General features: G+C 39.2%; 1 protein-coding gene across 3 annotated transcripts in view; it reads right to left on the bottom strand.

Moving 5' to 3' along the window:
• Nucleotides 1–3,318: 3,318 nt before the first annotated feature.
• ELAVL3 (ELAV like RNA binding protein 3) overlaps nt 3,319–18,242 on the bottom strand; it is a 104,125-nt gene continuing 89,201 nt past the window's right edge. The window contains exons 3-7 of one of the 3 annotated variants that reach the window (XM_015813306.2): nt 12,674–12,777; nt 11,657–11,810; nt 10,730–10,955; nt 6,061–6,099; nt 3,319–3,667 (exon numbers count right to left, since the gene is read on the bottom strand). In XM_015813306.2, coding sequence (XP_015668792.2) covers nt 3,319–3,667; nt 6,061–6,099; nt 10,730–10,955; nt 11,657–11,810; nt 12,674–12,777 — 872 coding nt within the window. The remainder of the gene's footprint in view (nt 3,668–6,060; nt 6,100–10,729; nt 10,956–11,656; nt 11,811–12,673; nt 12,778–18,242) is intronic. The other 2 variants (XM_015813308.1, XM_015813309.1) reach the window with 2 other exon arrangements.

Raw genomic sequence — 18,242 nt, 5'->3', positions numbered from 1 at the left:
CCACTGAGACCTATTCAAACTGTATGGAAAGAGACAGGTGGGTTAAAAAGAAAGCAGTGCCTTCCAGTACATGGGCCTTCCTTTCAAGACAAGGTAATTTGGGAAAGAATCCCACAATGTTCCAGAACCAAACTGATCTGCTGTAGCTATGCTTTTCTGAAGGAGCATGCCAGCCCTTTAGGACGATAGAGTCAGATACAGTAACCTATGTCTACTTTCAATACTTTCTGTGGACTATTTTTTTCCTACCTCACTGCCATCCTATTGTCCAGAATTGTCCTTGGTTGCTTTTTAGGGCAGCCATGCCCCACATTTAGAAGCAGGACCCTCTTTATGCTTAAAATGGTAGGAAATCCAACCTTAGTAAGCTTAATTAATTGCACAGAAACGTCCTAAATTTTGGCTGCCTTGTAGTTGTATATTAAGCACAATCCTTGCATGGCATCCTCACTCTTAACAGGTTTTGCTTGTTTTCTCCTTTATCAGGTATTGTTAACAGCGTTGAACAACCCATTTCTTCCCATCACTGTTGACAAGGACTTCCAGATCAGTTCTGGATTCCTGAGTTTAGCTGCAGCAGAAGCAGCAGCCAACTTCTGTGCCCTAGTCAGAAAGAGAGCAATGCCTCCTAAAGAGATGGTGCGCGGAAGCAGGAATCAGGGTCTGTACGTAAGCTGCATTTCCTGGTTTAGGAGAGTTCTTAACTTTACTCAGTAATTTTGTAATAGAAAATATTTTTTAAAAAGAAAGCTATGGAAGTTGATGTGAGTAAAACCAGTGATTATATTATGAAGCACGCAGCTTTCATTTTCAAAACTTTTATCAGTTTTCTGTCCTTTTGGTTTTTGGGATAGCGAGAGAATGGTGGTGCTGAAAATCTACTAATACAATCAAGTTATTATAGCCCTCTACCCCCTCCTCGCCTCCCACAAAAGAAACAAATGCAAAGGGAAAAAGGAAACAGAAAGAAAATAAGAATAAAAGGAATTGTCTCCATTCCCTGACTTTGATAGGTTGGGACAGAATCACCTAAAATCTTTGGGATCCAAGACACAAAATGTTGCTTCTGCATAAGAATCTGAAGGCCTTTCCAGGCAACTCCCCCCCACAATCCTCCTAGAAAAATACACAATTTAAAACATGCACTTGATGCTCTGTTGTTTTAAATGGTGTAGATTGTTTTTTTTGCAATGCTCCTATTTGGGGGAAATGCCTTGTCTCAGCATCTTCTCGTTACTGTTGAGGAAGCTTGTGAGTAGATAGACAACTACTTTTTCTGAGCTTGTGTCCATGACACCTGGTTTGAAGGACCTAATTTTCCTCTGGTGTCCATCCCTCTGCTGCTAATTATTTCCTTTTTAATTGGTAGGGTTTTGTAACTTTTTAAAGTGTCTCCTGTGTTGTGTGCTCCCCTACGAATCATGGGACACCAACCCACTCCATGTTGGTCTCAGATGTCCTACGTATAAAGGACAACTCAGCCCTGTCTCTGAGCTGCCCTACTTTTCACTGGGTGAAATGGACCAAGAGGAAGATGCTGGTTTTGGAATGGATCCTTTAAAACCTGAACCAGAAAAGCCAGAGTCCTTGGCTATCTTGTCCCCACCCGGCCAACAACACAGTTTACAGCAATAATAACACTCCTATCCTAATTCAGTGCATGGGAAGTATGTGTCACACATCAGATGATGCCTAAGATTTGCTAGCAATTTCTATAGGTGTGTGGTATCTTTGTTAATTGTCTGGAAAGGCCCACTGGAAGGAATGATTGGACCCTGCACAGCAATCGCACTTAGTGGCTTGTTCATTTCCCCCCTTTGGAATTTGTTTTTGTGACTGTGTATGAAGTTCAAGAATCCCAGTAAAAATTTCCAGCAAGGTCTCTTTTCCTTTTTTATAAAAATAGATTTTTAAAATCTTTTTAAAATTTTTTGTTGGGTTTTCTTCTTTGTTTCAGTTTTACCTTTTAAAATGTATTATTTTCCCTTTGTTTGGTCATTTGTTTGTTTTAAAAGAGAAAGGAAGACCCCACCCATCAACTCAGCCATACTAACCATTTTCCCTTTGCCCAAAACACCTTTCGATCTATTCAGTTGTTAATGATCACAACTCTGGGGCTGATTTCCTTCCCCTGTGCTTGATTCTATAAATTCTTCATGAAATATCAGTTTACAAGAAAAGAAAAATATTTCATCTTGGGGAAGAAGAAAAATAAAATGTTTAATTTACTGCCACTTAATCTCTCAAATAGCAAGTCCCTATTTCTGACCCGTAAGAAACTTATCTAGTCCTTACAACCTGATTAGAAGCCATAAAGACTCTAGAAATCTTGGACTTTGTGCCAAATTCTTGGCTGCCCTTTCTTACATCATTCTGACCCAAACTTTCATTTCAATGTAAAGTAGTTAAATAAATAAGCAAATATTCAAAACCTGATCAGCAAATTTTACAACATACGAGTGTAAAATGGTTCCTCTTTTCCCAGGGAATGAGTTTTCTCTGGAATCAAATAGGAAGTACCCTCTTTTCAGACATAAAGAGTTAGATTTATTTTCCCAAATATGGCATCATTCTAATTAGGGGCCAAGGAAAATAGTGGGATTACGAACCTGTATCACTAACATGTTAGACCAACAGATGAGATGAGTGCAATCTTCTCCAACCACTTTTGTTCTTTTTCTTTCTTTCTTTCTTTCTTTTTGCATCGTAAGAGAACAAAGGTGGTAAGCTGAATCTTTTTAATTCCTCCCCCTCAGCTAGCTCAGAGTAACAGTCATGACCTTCTCGGATTTGTTGGTTCACAATGTTTTAACATGAAAGGGGCATTTCTATCATACCTTACCGGGGTGGGTTTTTTTTTTCATCCTCCAGGGTCAGAAAAACTGTCCACCAAAGGAACCAAACAGGTGTGAAATTCATAGAGGGAAAGATACCGGTATATGGACAACTGGAGAAAGCTTCAGACCTGGGCATGTATGTTAAGAAAGCCTTGAAAGGGGGAGGGGTCACCAAGCATAGAAACAAGAGAGGTGTCCTATTCTGAGCAGATGTTACCCCTGCATGCTGTCAGAGCAGGGTTTAATTTTCAAGAAGTGGCTGACAAGTTGCTGCATCCGTGCTTCCCGCTGGGCTGTCGGGCATGGGGAGAAGGAGGGGGAGGAGCCTCCTGCTTCCCAAAGATCACGGTGTCTGGCGGTTGAATATTCTGCAACATTGAGTCAATGAACATTTCCGTTCTTATGGCGAGTTGGGGAAGAGAGCTGTTTCCAGCACACTGTTGCTCCCCCCTCCCCCCATCTCTCTGGTGCATTCGCTCACTCATGCCTTGTGTTGCTTACTGGTCTTGAAGGAAACCTGGAGGATTCGGTCACCCAGTCGGTAGCCATTGAGGCTGGCGATGGCCATGGCGGCTTCATCATAGTTGGTCATGGTGACAAAGCCAAAGCCTTTGCACTTGTTGGTGGTGAAGTCGCGGATTACTTTGACATTGGTGACGGCTCCAAAGGGCCCAAAGAGCTGCCAGAGGACGCTTTCATCTGCCTCTGGAGAGAGGTTGTACACAAAGATGCACCAGCCTGCACTGGAGGCCCCGGTCAAATTGACGCCCGCCAGACTGGTCATGCTGTCGATCGTGATAGGAGAGAACCTGGAGATCAAGGAGAGAGGACTACTTTGGGTGTAAGGCTGGCATTCTGCCAGCATAAGTTCATTACATTACAGAGAGGTTAGGGACAGTGGTGACACCCCCAGCAAAAGGGAGCATTGCCCACTGTTCATTTAGTATTCTTAACTCAAAAGGGAACTCATCAGAGAGGCAGTTTCTCTTAAGATTTTATCTATGCCAAGAAGCTGGCATAAATTGTACGATCCTATTTCCATAATTCTTTTATTCACCAAGGCAAATCTAAAAGCTAACATTTGAATCCACATTCTTCAAATATATTTCTCTCTATCTTGGGCTCTTCTTAAGGGTTAGTTCTGCTTGTAAGATGGAAGAAATCTTTGACTTATCTTTTGGGCTTCCTGAACGCTAAATAAACATACTAGCATATTATGAAAGGGTTTGTAATAAAATGGACTATGACCATCAGTTTTGCAAGCATGGAAACTAGAATCTGGTGTATTGTTTGCAAAATGAAGATCTTAGTTTCCATAACTTATTTGAGATAACTTCAAGGTAACAAAGTATAATTGCAATGTAAATTCCAAAACCAGATGGAGATTGAGCAAACCTTATGACAGTGGCAGGGGATTGTCTACCACACATTCCTGTCCTGTCTTCCATCCACCACACTAACCCACCACCACCACCACCACCTTGTCTACTCCAATATAGTTTTCACTAAAAAGTTCTTGAATAACTTGAATTAATAGATTGATTCACACAAACCATCTCTACAGGGATTTACACACTGTGCCAAGTCTCAATACAGCTTCCTATGACTTGTAGAGCTGGGCAAACATAACATAAAGTGGTTTATTCAATAAACTATAGTTTTGGACAGGGTGAAAACCATTTCTATACCCAGCTGGATCAACTTTGTTCTAGGTCCAGAACATGGCTTGTGAGGCTGGCCAAACATAGCCACTGTGGTTTATTCAATAAACCATAGTTTTACACAGTGTGCAAACCTCTTTCTATAACCAGCTGGATCAACTTTGTTCTAAATGCAGAATGTATCCCATTTGCGTGCTGCTAAGCCAAACATTTCAAACAGAAAGTGACTGACAACAATAATGGCTCAGTCAAGCTATTTGCTCAACCAAACTAGCCGAGTAGTTGCCTGAGTCAGCATCAGTGTTCAGATTTAGCTGATTTCTGCTAAGTGCCCATGCACACTTACTGAAGGAAGCCCCATGGACCTCAGTAGGATTTATTTCTCGGCATCAGATACTGCTTTTATATCTTTGGGTGCAAAATTTGAACATGGATGCATGCTTTCATACCCTTGATAAAAATTCTCCCGTATGGTAATATTGGGAGTCGATATGGACTGAACCAGGGCAGAATTACAGAATGGGCAGCTTCTCTTTGCCAAATCTGAGGAGGCAGCTGAATGTTGCAGGGATCTCCATGGCCGATTAGAGCTCCGCAAAGGAAGCTAAGGCAGCAAACATTTTAAATATCAACTTAAAATGAAGAGTGTGGTCTGATATGATGAATATTTTTAGTTTAAACCCAGCATTGTTGAACATAATAACATATGAACTGGATAAGTGCCTGGACAGGAGACCCCGATGGTTTCAGAAGCCATGCCAAATTTTCTATGGAAGAGTCGGATATCTGGGTAAATGTCATTGTTCAAACAAACAAATAAATAACCTTTTCGCTCTCAAAGGGTGCCCGTGAATTAAAAAACAAAATAAGTTATTGCTTTTCTGATATACTTTTAGAACAATCACTAACTTCTGCCCCACAAGCAATGGAATTAAATGAAACCAAGAAGCACCCCACACAATGAAATCTAAGAAACACAAGACCAAAAATCATGAACAGCCAGTCATCTGAGCAAACAGCAAGCCCTTCTCTCAAACCAAACCCAAAACAGAACCAAAAGAACACATGAAAGACTGTGGTGTGCCCTCAAGACACACACATTTGAATTCCACAGCCTAAGCCAGAAATTGGAGGGAATTTAACTTTTCCTTTTCAATTCCCATCTTCACTGAAGGAAGTGTGGAAGGGTTATGGGGTTTTTTGGTGATTAAAAAGAAAAGGTCAATATACAGGGAAAAATCAAGCAACCAAATGTTGTCTATGTGATGGTTTAAACATGGCTCAAACTGGGAAAGAAAATGGTCCTCCAGTATAGGAGACTCTGCCCCCTCCAAGTCTCAGTGCTGGGCCTGATCAATCACAACCCTCAGCTTCTTTCGGGATTCTACAAAATGGAAGCATGGCTGTGTTGCAGGGAGGACTTGGCAAGGCAGAAAAGGAAGTTCTTGGCTGGGGAGAGGGTTTGCCCTGACCAATCACCTTTTAAAAATCCAGCCTTGTGCTGTAGGCCAAGGTGGGGAAGAGGAGGGGGCGAGGAGCGTAGGCTTTGGAAGGCTATTTACCTCTTGACGCCGTATGCCATGTTTAGCAAATTGTCGAGCCTGTGGGAGGAAGAGGAAGATGAGGAGAGGCCATTGTTAGTAGACAATCTCATAACAAAAGGGTCCTGTGAGGTCAACTGCCCTGATTGTCAGTGCAGCAGAAAGGTAGCACATGGATTCTGTCACTAGCAGAAGTTGCCATTTAATGTGTGCACAACTGCATCCTGAGGCCCTGGTGTCTTATAGGCTTCTTCTTTGGTTGGGGAAGGGAAGTTCAAAAATAATAAAAAGGATCAGGTGCTCTACATATTTTTACACATCTATTTTTTCATGATGCTAGAAAGTATGGGCAATAGGAGGCATCAAGTACTAAAGGTTGGTGAAAGTTTATTTCAAACATCACAATGAGGATGAGGATGTTTCTGACACTCATTCCTTTTAAAAACAAGACACATAAAGAATAGAAACGCACGTGGCAAACATGTTTATAGTTTCATTTTGGCATCCCAGCCTCATTTTCACAATGGACTTTCCTTTCCAAATGGTGGCCCAGATTTTATATAGAAACTCTCTTGACCTGGGATCTACATGCTGGCTTTATAGTACAACAAAATTCCCATTATCCTGTTGAAATCAAAAGGTTTTTCTTTCTTTGGCAATTTATAACCACTGTGGTTGCTAGACAAAACCTCCAATTGCCTTGGTTGTTAGAACTTTTAACTGTCAAAATCAAAGAACTTAATTATTTTCAGTTAACTTTCCTGAATTTCTAATTGTCTTGTTCCTATGTTAACTCAAGTGTTCATCACCTGTACTTATATGCTTTTCCAGAATCCCAATTCTTCAAGGAACCTTGTGAAAAAAGGAAAATATTTTAAAAGCTTCCTTTCACAAATTGTGCATTTTACAAAAATAGAAATATCTGCTCACTTTGTACCATGTTGCATTTTTTCTACTACAGATTTACAAGTATCATCCTAGAATTACAGTCCTTTTAATTAGGGCATGTTGCTGTTTTCCATGTGCAGCAGTTAATTGTGTGATGGCAGAATTACATTTTCTAGGCCCAAGAATTTTTGTCTGTATATTATGGCTCTATCCATAAACTGTAAAATTAGCCAATGCACAGGGAAAGGAAAAAAAACCCCTTATGTTCACATGTTCCATGGGTTTGTATGGATTTTACACTATATGCCATGCAGATGCCATGCTTTTATATGTGACATTTATGTATGGGTAGAAATGCGTGAGCAGCAAGTTCAAATCAAGTGATCCTGAACTATCATTCAGTCCAGTCTTAATGCACATACACAAGGCATACACAGCTCTTCATCAAACAGATTGGAAAAGTAACTAAATTCCTAGCAAATTTCTTTTTTCATGGATTTACATCTACTGATTGTTTTAGCAGATCTGGTAGAAAATAATTACTGGATCAAGTATTCTGTTTTTTGGGGCAGGTTTATATACAGGATTCCTGGATTCTATCTATCCATAACTATAACTTGAGACTATTGGAGATTATTTGATGGTTAGAGTATCATCTAGGTAAAGAAACAGGAAATACTTGCTATTTTTGTCTTCTGTCTCTACAGATCAAGCCAAATATAATGCAATGAAGCATTACATGCATTTTCAAAATAATTTGAACATGAATTGCAAGCTATCTGATTCTTAGACAGACATGATGGTTATTTCACTGATAATATCAAACGTGGGCCATTTTTCCTGAGACAGAATCCCCAAATTCATTGCACACAGGTTTAAAAGTACCCCATTGAAATAGGAGAAAGTGGACTAGCATATTTTAAAATTGTGAACAGCTGCTTTTTTTCAGTCCTTCAATGAAGAATTTTAAATTAGTCATGTTATCAAACAAAGCTATTTGGCAGACAACTAGAAGACAAAAGATACACTTCAAAGAACACTTACTGACTCTATCCTACATGACTATTTGACCACTACTTTAAATGCTTTACAATTTCAGTCAGAACTGCTTTGCCTTCATTTGGCCTACAAGGAATTCCCTGAAATTTAAATTTTGCCAACTGTTTTCCTCAGGAATTCACTCTCCCAACTCCTAGATAACTAGACATTGGCTGCATTCCCACAAAATATTAATCCAAAATCCTAGCATAGCATCAGAGGTAAGTTTGCTGTTTTATAGTGTCTGATCACATTCACAGTGTGGGAAGTCAGGTGTCTGAGATGAATTCCTACCCCAGGATTTGGCTCAAGAAATTGCTATATAACTATAAACTATATAGCTATTGAGTTTGCAGAACAAGTCAAGTGAGAGTAATCAGGCAGGCAGCAAGCCCTAAGAAATATGTTCATAACAATCAGCAGGATTTTAAGAAATTTCAACTTTGCCTCTGATATAAAGATATAATCAGCACATGAGACATCCTATGGTTTTGCTCTTCAACTAAACCACAACTGATAACCAGCTCTCAACTAGCATACCAGAGAAATAGATTACCTATGCTTTATTTAAAAAATGGAGAAATGACCGGCAACAAAAATGGGTTAAGATATTGTTTTTTTCTTTCTCTCTTTCTTGTGGTCTCTAAGTCCAAAACACCAACAAAACACCATACAAAATCATTGACAGCCCCCAATAGATTGAGAGCAGAAAAGACTAAGTCCAGGTCAGCCTCTTAGAAATAAACATCCTAAGAATTCACCTCACAATGCAGTAATAATCTCCAGAAGCAAAAGGAAACATCTATAATGGCTCCCTGGGGGAAAAAAATATACATCTTGCTCAGTAAGAACAAGAGGCCTAAAGAACAAGTAACCTGGTCCTAAAGCATTTCTTTTAAAGTTTCAGATGATAGAAATGCTCACTCTTTTGGTTCTATCCTCTTCCACAAGCCAGTACAACAGTCTTTTCTACCAAAATCCCTTATTCTTGGCAGTACTGCCTACTATGGAACTGCCTAATAAAATCCATCATCTGTGCTGTCCTGACGTCACCTCATCAGTCATATCAGCTGGTCATGGAAAATACAATTTCATAAAGAGTCAACTCTAACATAGTAGCTCCCTGTTTTTCAGTCATTCCTAAGGAGGCCTCTAGTCTTGGCATTTAGTTCTTCAGGCCTATACTGGTGGATAAGAAATATGATAGACTTATACCTAAAAAGTTAAAGCTGTGCCACCAATATAAACTAGCTACTGTGCCACCAATATAAACTATCTAAATGATCAGAGTTTGAGGTGTTTTACCATCTCAGTTATTCAGCTGAGTCATGGGACCATTAGCTACCATAAATTAGAAGGATGAACAACTGCTGAGCCTTGCAGATACCATGGGTAATGAATAGAAATACTATATGAGTGCCACACAATGTTACATGAAAAGGGATAATCTCATATGATTATTTTTCCACAAGAGCATGGGGCAAGGATATGTAAATCCATGTACCTTATTCTACCAGAATTGAAAATTTAATATATCTATTTCTCCAGTTGTACTTGAATGTTTAAGCCATCATTACAAATGGAAAAGAAAGTATCTGCATTATCTTTACATATAATGGGCAGATTTTCTATATTGCTGTGTAAAGAAAACATGTTACGTCTGAAAGAGCCCTAGCACACAAAATATGTGAGAAACATAGAAGAAAACAGATTGAATACTGAATATGTGCTATATACATGGATTTCAAGCTGCAAGTAGACATTCCAAAACAAAATGAGTAAGAATTTTACACCATTTTTGTTCTGGTTATTCAAGTATCTTTCAAACTGATCAGAACATAAGCTAAAGGATTCTTCAGGGCAAAATTGATTTCTGTTTACCTGTAGAGTGAAAAGGAGTCTAAGAATTCACAGGTAAATGTTTTCAGGGGCCTTGGTTCTTTCTCCTTGATAGATAGCATTTCCCAGACTGTTCTTTTTTTTATGGCTCTCTTAATTATGGAAGAGAAATCTGGCAACACTCTAGATTCAACATTAAAACTCAATCTCCAGTTACATTAGCAGAGTTAGAATGCCAGGAATTTTTGTGTAGGACAATAGAGTCACTGCTACAAAAATTAGTTGGAGAAAGATATTAAAGGTATTAAAAAGCTGCTTGACTCAGAACTAGCTGCCCTATTCTCTCCTTTATCAAGAACAACTTTCAGATGTTTGTTCTACCTTTGGAGTGCTTGCTCCAGCAGACGCCTCCTTGCAGCAGTCTAGCCAGCCAGAGGACTCCTCAGAAAAACAAATCTTTGCAGATTAAGTAAAGCATAGAAAGAGTTTTATCCTTCTCTTTTACAGGGAAGAACAATTTATCTCTGTTTGCACTGTTTTGTGGCCATCAGCTGCAAATACAAGGCTTTATCAAAAAAAGGAAGAAATCCAATGTGTCTGAAGAAACAGTCTACAGCATGAAAGCTGTTTATCTGACCCAAGCCCCATGAATTATTTTTGTAAGAAACAGTTTCTTAAGCAGCAACTGGTATGACTGTGCCATGGGGCTGTAGAAAGAAACAAAAGCTTTTCCTATTATATTTGTTTGTGGATTAATGGTACCCAGATGTGACAGACTAAAGATAGACTACAGATCAATATCTCCAACTATGGGATCTGAAAACTACATCTCCCTTAAGCAAAGGATCAATACCTACAAGGCACTGGGTGAGGAGAAGACCTGATCACTCAGCCTTCCAGCAAAGGAGAGGGCAACATGTCTCACCTGAATCGCTGAGTCTGGTGGTGCAAAGGCCCTGTGTACCGCCGGGCTGTAGTCTGATACAGGTGTGTGAGTAATGCTTGCCCTGTCTTCTGGCTGGGGTTATTGGCAAACTTGACTGTGATGGGCTCACTAGCACCCAGTGGTTTCTGCCCATTCAGCCCCTTGATGGCTTCCTCAGCTTCTATCCTCTTGTCAAAGCGGATGAATCCCACGCCTCTAGACACACCTACAAACAGCAAAATGGAGAATTAATGCTGATTACTGCATATTCTGATTGTTTTGGCAACAATGTCTCCTAGCTAAAGCAGAGATTTCAACTTTTAGTACCTGAAATTGGTTGTAATGTCGAGTATAGTTACTGGTTTTTATTTTCCAGAGTAAGGCAATTGTTTGCAATGCATTTGGCAATCTTTATAGATCAATTGCTACTCTTAGGCATTTCCTTTTTTTCCTTTTGTTTTTCCTAGCTTGAGTTGGAACCACAACCTATATTGCCCAGTGGTTCCAAAGCAAGTTGACTCAGCAGAGTCAAGGCTCAGTCCAGGAACATGTTTAAATGTTTTTGGACATATATAGAATTTAGAATTTTCTCTGTGACATTATGAACAAGAGTTCCCATTTATTTCTAAAATGAGAACTATCTAGCAGAGTTCTTTGCTTGTCACTGCAGAGTAAGAGTGACCCATATATAACAGAGATATGCATCAGCAGTAAAATATACATTTGAGCACATGACTTCATACAAACAGCATCATACAAAGTAATTATTTATTTTACATATGTAACAATACTTAGAAATACATGCACAACCCTCAATGTGTAACATAACCTGCTTTCTTACACTCCCCCACTCCCTGCTTTAGTCCCCTTGGCACTCATCTCTCAACGCTGGCACCCTGTGGGGTCGACTCCCTGCTCTTATGTTACCTGTGACCTGATCCACAAGGATACGGGAGGTGATGATGCGTCCATACTGTGAGAAAAGCTGCTCCATCTCTTTCTGGCTCATGGTTTTGGGCAGGCCACTGACATAGAGATTGGCATCACGGATAGAAGCAGAGCTTGGCCGTGCGTAGGATACCTGGTGGGAAGAAAGACATAGTTACAAGGGCCATCAAGAAAGAATCAAAGAACAACCTTCTGAATTCTATTCTCACATCAAAAGAAGCGACCTTCTTTTGTAAAACAAACTAACAATATTTTCGTTGAAGGGGAGCCAAGATTCCTACTTATTGGTACCTTTTCTTTACCTCTACTTCCTTCGTCTATAGCTTTTTTTTTCAAACTCTTAACTGCTGGCTCTGTGGGGCAGAAATCCTCTTTTCCATGATTATTTGGGAAGGAAATATCAATATGCCTGTGTATATTTACCTTCCTCCCTCCCCCCATTTCTTACCTTAATATCTTCTAATTACAAAATTAGAAGCTGGCACACAGCAAAGGCCAGCCTCTAGCACCACCCCTCTTTCCATGGAGCAAGGTGAACCCAGGAAACTTTCTTAGAAAATAAAAGTGAAGAAAGGCTGCAACCCAATGTTTGGTGGGAAAGTGTGCCACAGTGAGTAGGGGTAGTAAAAAAAAATCCCCAAAAGCAAAGTGTTACATCAATCAATGTTATGTAATAAACTATGTCTATGCTGTATTCTCAAAACTCCAAATGAGCCACAGTCTCAGAAGATTAAAGATGTACAGTAGGTCTTTAAATCTTTAAAGGTATAGTGGGAGAGCCAATTTGGTGTAGTAGTGAAGGTGTTGGCTTAAAAGCCAGGAAACTCTGAGTTCTAGTCCTGACAATTGGGTGATTTTGGGCCAATTAGCCCAATCCATGATGTCAGGTTCATAGTGGGTTAGACATAATTGGGCACAAAAATAGAGCATTCCTGTCCCTCCCGAGCTCTGCTTTGCCTTTAAGAGGAGTTTTCCCTCACGCCCCATGCTCCTCACCTTGATTGTTTTTGTCTGCAGTTTCAGTCCATTCAAGGTGTTGATTGCTTTGTCAGCATCATTGGAATCAACATAGTTGACAAAGCCGTAGCCTAAACTCTGCCCTGGGAGTTCAGAGGAAGAAAAAAAAATTACAGTAAAGATGATGCTAAGCAAGAAAAGGTAGTAAAGATTTTCTCTGACAAACCTACCCTGGACAAAAGTAATCAGATAACAATATTTCAAAAAAGACACGGTGACAGAATAAACTTAAACTATTTCTCACTTCAGGAATATACAAAGTTTATGCATTGAACACAATGTTCAATCTCTGGATGACAAAAGCAAACAGTAATACTGGACAACTCTCAAATACAAAAATACACTGAAATAAAATTCTGGTAAAGCTTTTATCTGAAGAGAAATCTACTTTATTCTCCAAGAAATAACTGAAAGGGGACAAAAAGAGTACTATAAGTTGTGGGGGAACAGAGTAAATGCCTGGATTCATATGACATGTTTTTTCCGCTTCATTCGATACATTCACCATCTACTATAATAATGCCACACTGGGCCTTAATCAAGTCAATGTGTCTATAGTCTAAAATTTAATTTCTAGCCAATATGATTATTGCAGATGAGATAACAGGTTTGGTGCAGTATCTGAGTGATGGCAGTGAACAGATTAGATTGTTTCAGCTGATTCAAAATTATTGTACTAGTATATAAGAGATTGTATTGTATTTTGCTTCCTCCTCTCTACCACTCAGGTAAAATATATTACATTCCATTTTGTTTGTCCTATAAGAATATTGTCAGGAGGTAAGAATGCTACCATATTTATTAATCTAGAGTTGTCCACTCTGCATGGAATCAATTTCATCTCACCAATGCAGCAAATAGATGTCAACGACATACTTACATACACACTATACAGGTAGTCTCCCCCGCCCACTTATGGACAGTCATTGGGACCAGAAACTCCATCACTAAGCAACATAGTCTAAGGCATGATGCACATGATCATGCCCATTTATGACCACAGCTCAGTGGTCTCCTTTACCATTATTAAGCAAATCCTGCATGGTGGCAGTGTCCCAGTGATCACAGTTTGCTGACTTCCCCATTGAATTTGCTTGTTGGAAGCCAGCAGGGAAAATTGCAAATGGTGATCACGTGACTGCAAGATGCATATCTGCAAGCTGATTGCTAACTGCTTAAATCATAATCATGTGGCCATGCGGGGACACTGCAACAGTCACAACAAGGACCTGTCATAAGTACCCCTCAATCAGTGCTATTGTATCTTTGAATAGTTACTGAACTAATGAGAACTACCTGTATAAGTGTATGAATAAGTTATCTCCTATTTGCACATAACCATCCAGTCTCTCTCAAATAATGCTCTCTTTATGCTCTCTCTTAAAGAAACAGAAGTATATATCAATGGTTAATGGCCTAGAGGCATCCTACATTGGCTTATATTAGAGGCCTCAATCCTTAAAGTCCTACCTTCCTCCACGGATTCAGGTCCCACAGCAAAAAAAAAAAAGTTAAATTAGCTATATATCACTCGGTGCCATGATAATGTCAAATACAAACATTTCCCAAAATTTTAATAGTGACATTCATTTACATATTGTAATCTGCCCAGAGTTACTTCTCATGAAATGGGCTGCTATATAAATTTGATTAATAAACAAAGATATTGACAGAGAAGAATTTTGAGTAGAAACATTGAACCAAGTGTGCTTTATTGCTAACTTGTGTTAATATAGCAAAGTCTCCATAACTACTACTGTGAAAAAAATAGAAAAATTTGTCCTATTATCCTGATTTTGGATAAGCAGCCTAATAAAAGGTAGGACCCCAAACAACTCACTAACTGCTGATCATCACAATGGACAGGTTCATAGCATTTGTGCTGTGTCTGGCTCTCCACAGTCTGATGTTGAGATTTTAAGAAGTTGCCCTTGGTATAATTTCATTATCTAACTCAACAGCATATTATCAACAGCAAACAACAACAACAAATGAAATTTGAATGTATCACAAATGTTGAAGTCTAGCTGAGTCCTGCCTGAAAGGAATGTTCCTGTTTAGAGCTTTGCTCTATTACATGAATTCCAAAACACAAGCTTCTTTATTCCAGACACTCTCAAACTAAAAGCAGCACAACCAATTTTGATTCTATTCTCTACTTTTTCTTTGCATCTTTTACAGATCCCAAAATGCAATTTATCTATCTATGCATCAGCAAATTGATTTACGACAGCAGCTCCCAACCTTTTCTATACCCCGTACCCCTAGAACACTTCTGATATATTCTTGCACCCCTTACAAAAGTTCAAAATAACGGCAACGAATTATGCATATACACCAGTGGTTCTCAACCTTCCTAATGACGTGACTCTTTAATACAGTTCCTCATGTTGTGGTGACCCCCAACCCTAAGGGCTCTCCAAGCGCGCACCGACACCGCCCACTCACCCACCGCGCCCAGGGCTCAGCGCGCCTCGCCTGTCCTCGCCTCCCTTCCGAAGATCGCTGGCCTGCCCGGCTCCAGCTGGCCGGGGAGGGGGGGCAGGAAGGCCGCTCCGCCGGCTCCGCCCAGCCTGGTTGGAGAAGCGCCCAGGCGGGGAGAGGGAGAGAGAGAGAGAGAAAGAGAGAGAGAGAGAGAGAGAGAGAGAGAGAGCCAAGAGGGCGACAGCGCCGGCAGAGGTTAGTTCAGCCTCCTCCGCGGAAAGGGCCGTGAAGCAGCGCAGCCTCCCTTAGAAGATGCCCGACGGAAACGAATCCGGCACTGCAACGGCCCCCAGCTCAAAGCCATGCGGAGACAGATAGAGGAGCAATGTCTCGGTTCCTAAGACCATCAGAAATATGTGTTTTCTGATGGTCTTAGGCGACCCCTGTTAAAGGGTCGTTCGACCCCCAAAGGGGTCATGACCCACAGGTTGAGAACCGCTGATATACACTATAATTTTGAAAACCCAAGTTTTTGCACTCCCTGGAATATTGTCTCGCACCCCCGGTTGGGAACCCCTGATTTACAGAATGCTAAGTATATCTCTGCAGACAGCATATTTGGACAGTACAATCAGGTATCTTAAAGAAAAACAGATGAACCTAATTCACACCTGTATGCTGGGTGGTCACACTGTGTTGAAGGAGAATAACTACAATTGTAACTAATGCTGATTGCATAAAAATCACAAAATTAAACATTTATCTCAAAACCAATTTTCTGCAGCTGGTGTCCGTGCCCCATTTGTAGATAAGTGATGAAATATAATCTAGATGAATTTGGCATATTAAGTTATGAGAGTTAAAATGATGCATACTATTGATGTGTGAGTGTTTCTGTAACTACTCTAATATTATCTGGTTTTGCAAATTTTTATTAATTTTCAAATAAACATATAAACAAATACAAATGTGGTGCATTTCATTAAAAAACAAAAAGAAAACCTAGTCAATATATTTTCAGAAATAATTAAAGGAGCAGAGGAAATAGTGGAACAACTAATTGTAGATTTACCAAGTGCTACATCATCGCCTGCGGTAGAGTTCCAGAATCAACAATTATTGGAGTTAAAGGATGTAAAAGAACAGAGAATGACACGTGCAGCTTACAGGCGGAAGGAGAGAGAACAACAAAGAGAAACTGTGCCTACAACATATTCATCTACNTGTCTGGCGAGACTGGAATATGGGAGAAACTGACTTTACATTTTTCTCGGATAGACATAAATCTTATTCAAGAATTGATTTTATTCTGATTACTAATGATTTGGTCTCAAAGGTTAAAAAAGTGAAGATCTTTCCTAAGACTTTATCAGATCATGGTCCTGTATTGATGGAGATCTTAAATGATGGAGGAACTAAAAGACAGATGATACCAATTTTAAAAAAAGACTCTAATTTAGAAGTTTGGCAAAGAGGGATTAATAGTTTTATATGGTTAGGAAAAAAGCCGAGGGTAAAATTTAAAATTCTGCAAGATGCACGTGAAAGAGGGGGACTTAAGGCTCCAAATTTAAAATTGTATTATGATGCGGTGGTTTTGACATGGATTACCGATTGGATTAATTTAACTAATAGAGATATACTGATTCTTGAAGGTTGGGACTTATATTTCGGATGGCATGCATATTTATTTTTTTGATAAGAAAGTTGATTCTATTTTTAAATCTCATATTTTAAGAGTGGTGATTTTGAGAATCTGGAAAAAGTATTATCACAAATTAAATTTTAAGATACCAATGTGGGCAATTCCGGAACATGCAATACAAGGAATAACTACGGGAGTTAAATTAGAGGGAATTACTTATAGAGATTTATTGGTTCTGAAGGGTCAAGACTGGCAAATTAAATCATTGGATGAATTGAGACAAGAGAAAGTGCTTCAGTCTTGGTTCTTATATTATCAATTGGCTGAAAGATGGTGTTTAGATAAAAAATTGGGTCTTATGTTGGAAGATGGGGGGGAAAGGATAAAAATATATAAGAATTGATGTGTTTATTAATTATTTTGGTTGTATATTTATGGATGATCCTTGCTGTTACCCCAAACTGCTTCCGGTTGGTGCTTGAGAAAGAGGTTGGGAAGTAGGGAGTGGAAGGAGGAAGGTGGAGTGGTTGAGAGTCTAGAGGGAGGAAGGTTTGGCAAGTGAAAGAGGGGGAAGCGGAGAGGGGGCAGCGGGGATCATACGCAAACTATATTTTCTTTTGTGTACTGATGTTTTGTATTTATATCCATCAAATTCATGTTTATATTTTATTATATTTGAAAATAATAAAAAATTTAATAAAAAAAAAAATATATATTTTCAGAAATGATTGGCGGTTCCCCCCCCTGCATCCCCCCTCACTCCTTCAACCTTCCTAGCTTCCCTCTTCCTTCCTCCCCTCCTACCCACACCTCTCTCTTCCTTCCTCCTTTCCAACTATCCTACACATCCCATCACCTTCTTTTCCACCTCCTTCGGATGCATTTTAGGGGTACTAGCCGATCATCTCCTCTTCTCAAAAAGGGAAAAACCATTACATTATTTATCTATAACATATAAATACACCAGATTTTATATAATTCTACCCCTTCATCCCCTTCCCCCCTCCCCCCCTGGACTTCCCAGAACTGAGTACAGGGATAATCACATAGCATCCCAAATCTAAATAAAACTACCCAAACATAATACAAACAAATATTAACATACTTTAACTCTAATATACAATAGTAAACTTAAATATAATATATATATATATATATATAAATTATATTAAATATATAGAAATAATAAAAAAAGAAAAAAAAGTTTAATCAAAAGCTATATGATAATTATTCATTTCATACTTTCTCTGAATATAATCTATCCATCTTCTCCATACCAGAATGATTTTTTCTTGAAATTGATCCTTCAAATATGCGGAAATTTTAGCCATTTCTGCAAAATATGACACCTTCAATCTCCAATCATCCATAGTCGGTAATGCCTCCTTCTTCCAATTTTGAGCAACCAGTAACCTTGCTGCTGTTATACAATACAGCATCAAATTCATTTCTTTAAGGTCCAAATTTTCCATAATGCCC

Source organism: Protobothrops mucrosquamatus, unplaced genomic scaffold (assembly GCF_001527695.2).
Source record: "Protobothrops mucrosquamatus isolate PMUCROS unplaced genomic scaffold, P.Mucros_1.0 scaffold150, whole genome shotgun sequence".
In the NCBI taxonomy this organism is placed as follows: domain Eukaryota; kingdom Metazoa; phylum Chordata; class Lepidosauria; order Squamata; family Viperidae; genus Protobothrops; species Protobothrops mucrosquamatus.
Note: the sequence above shows the minus strand (reverse complement) of the source record. Positions and strands in the feature narration are given on the sequence as shown.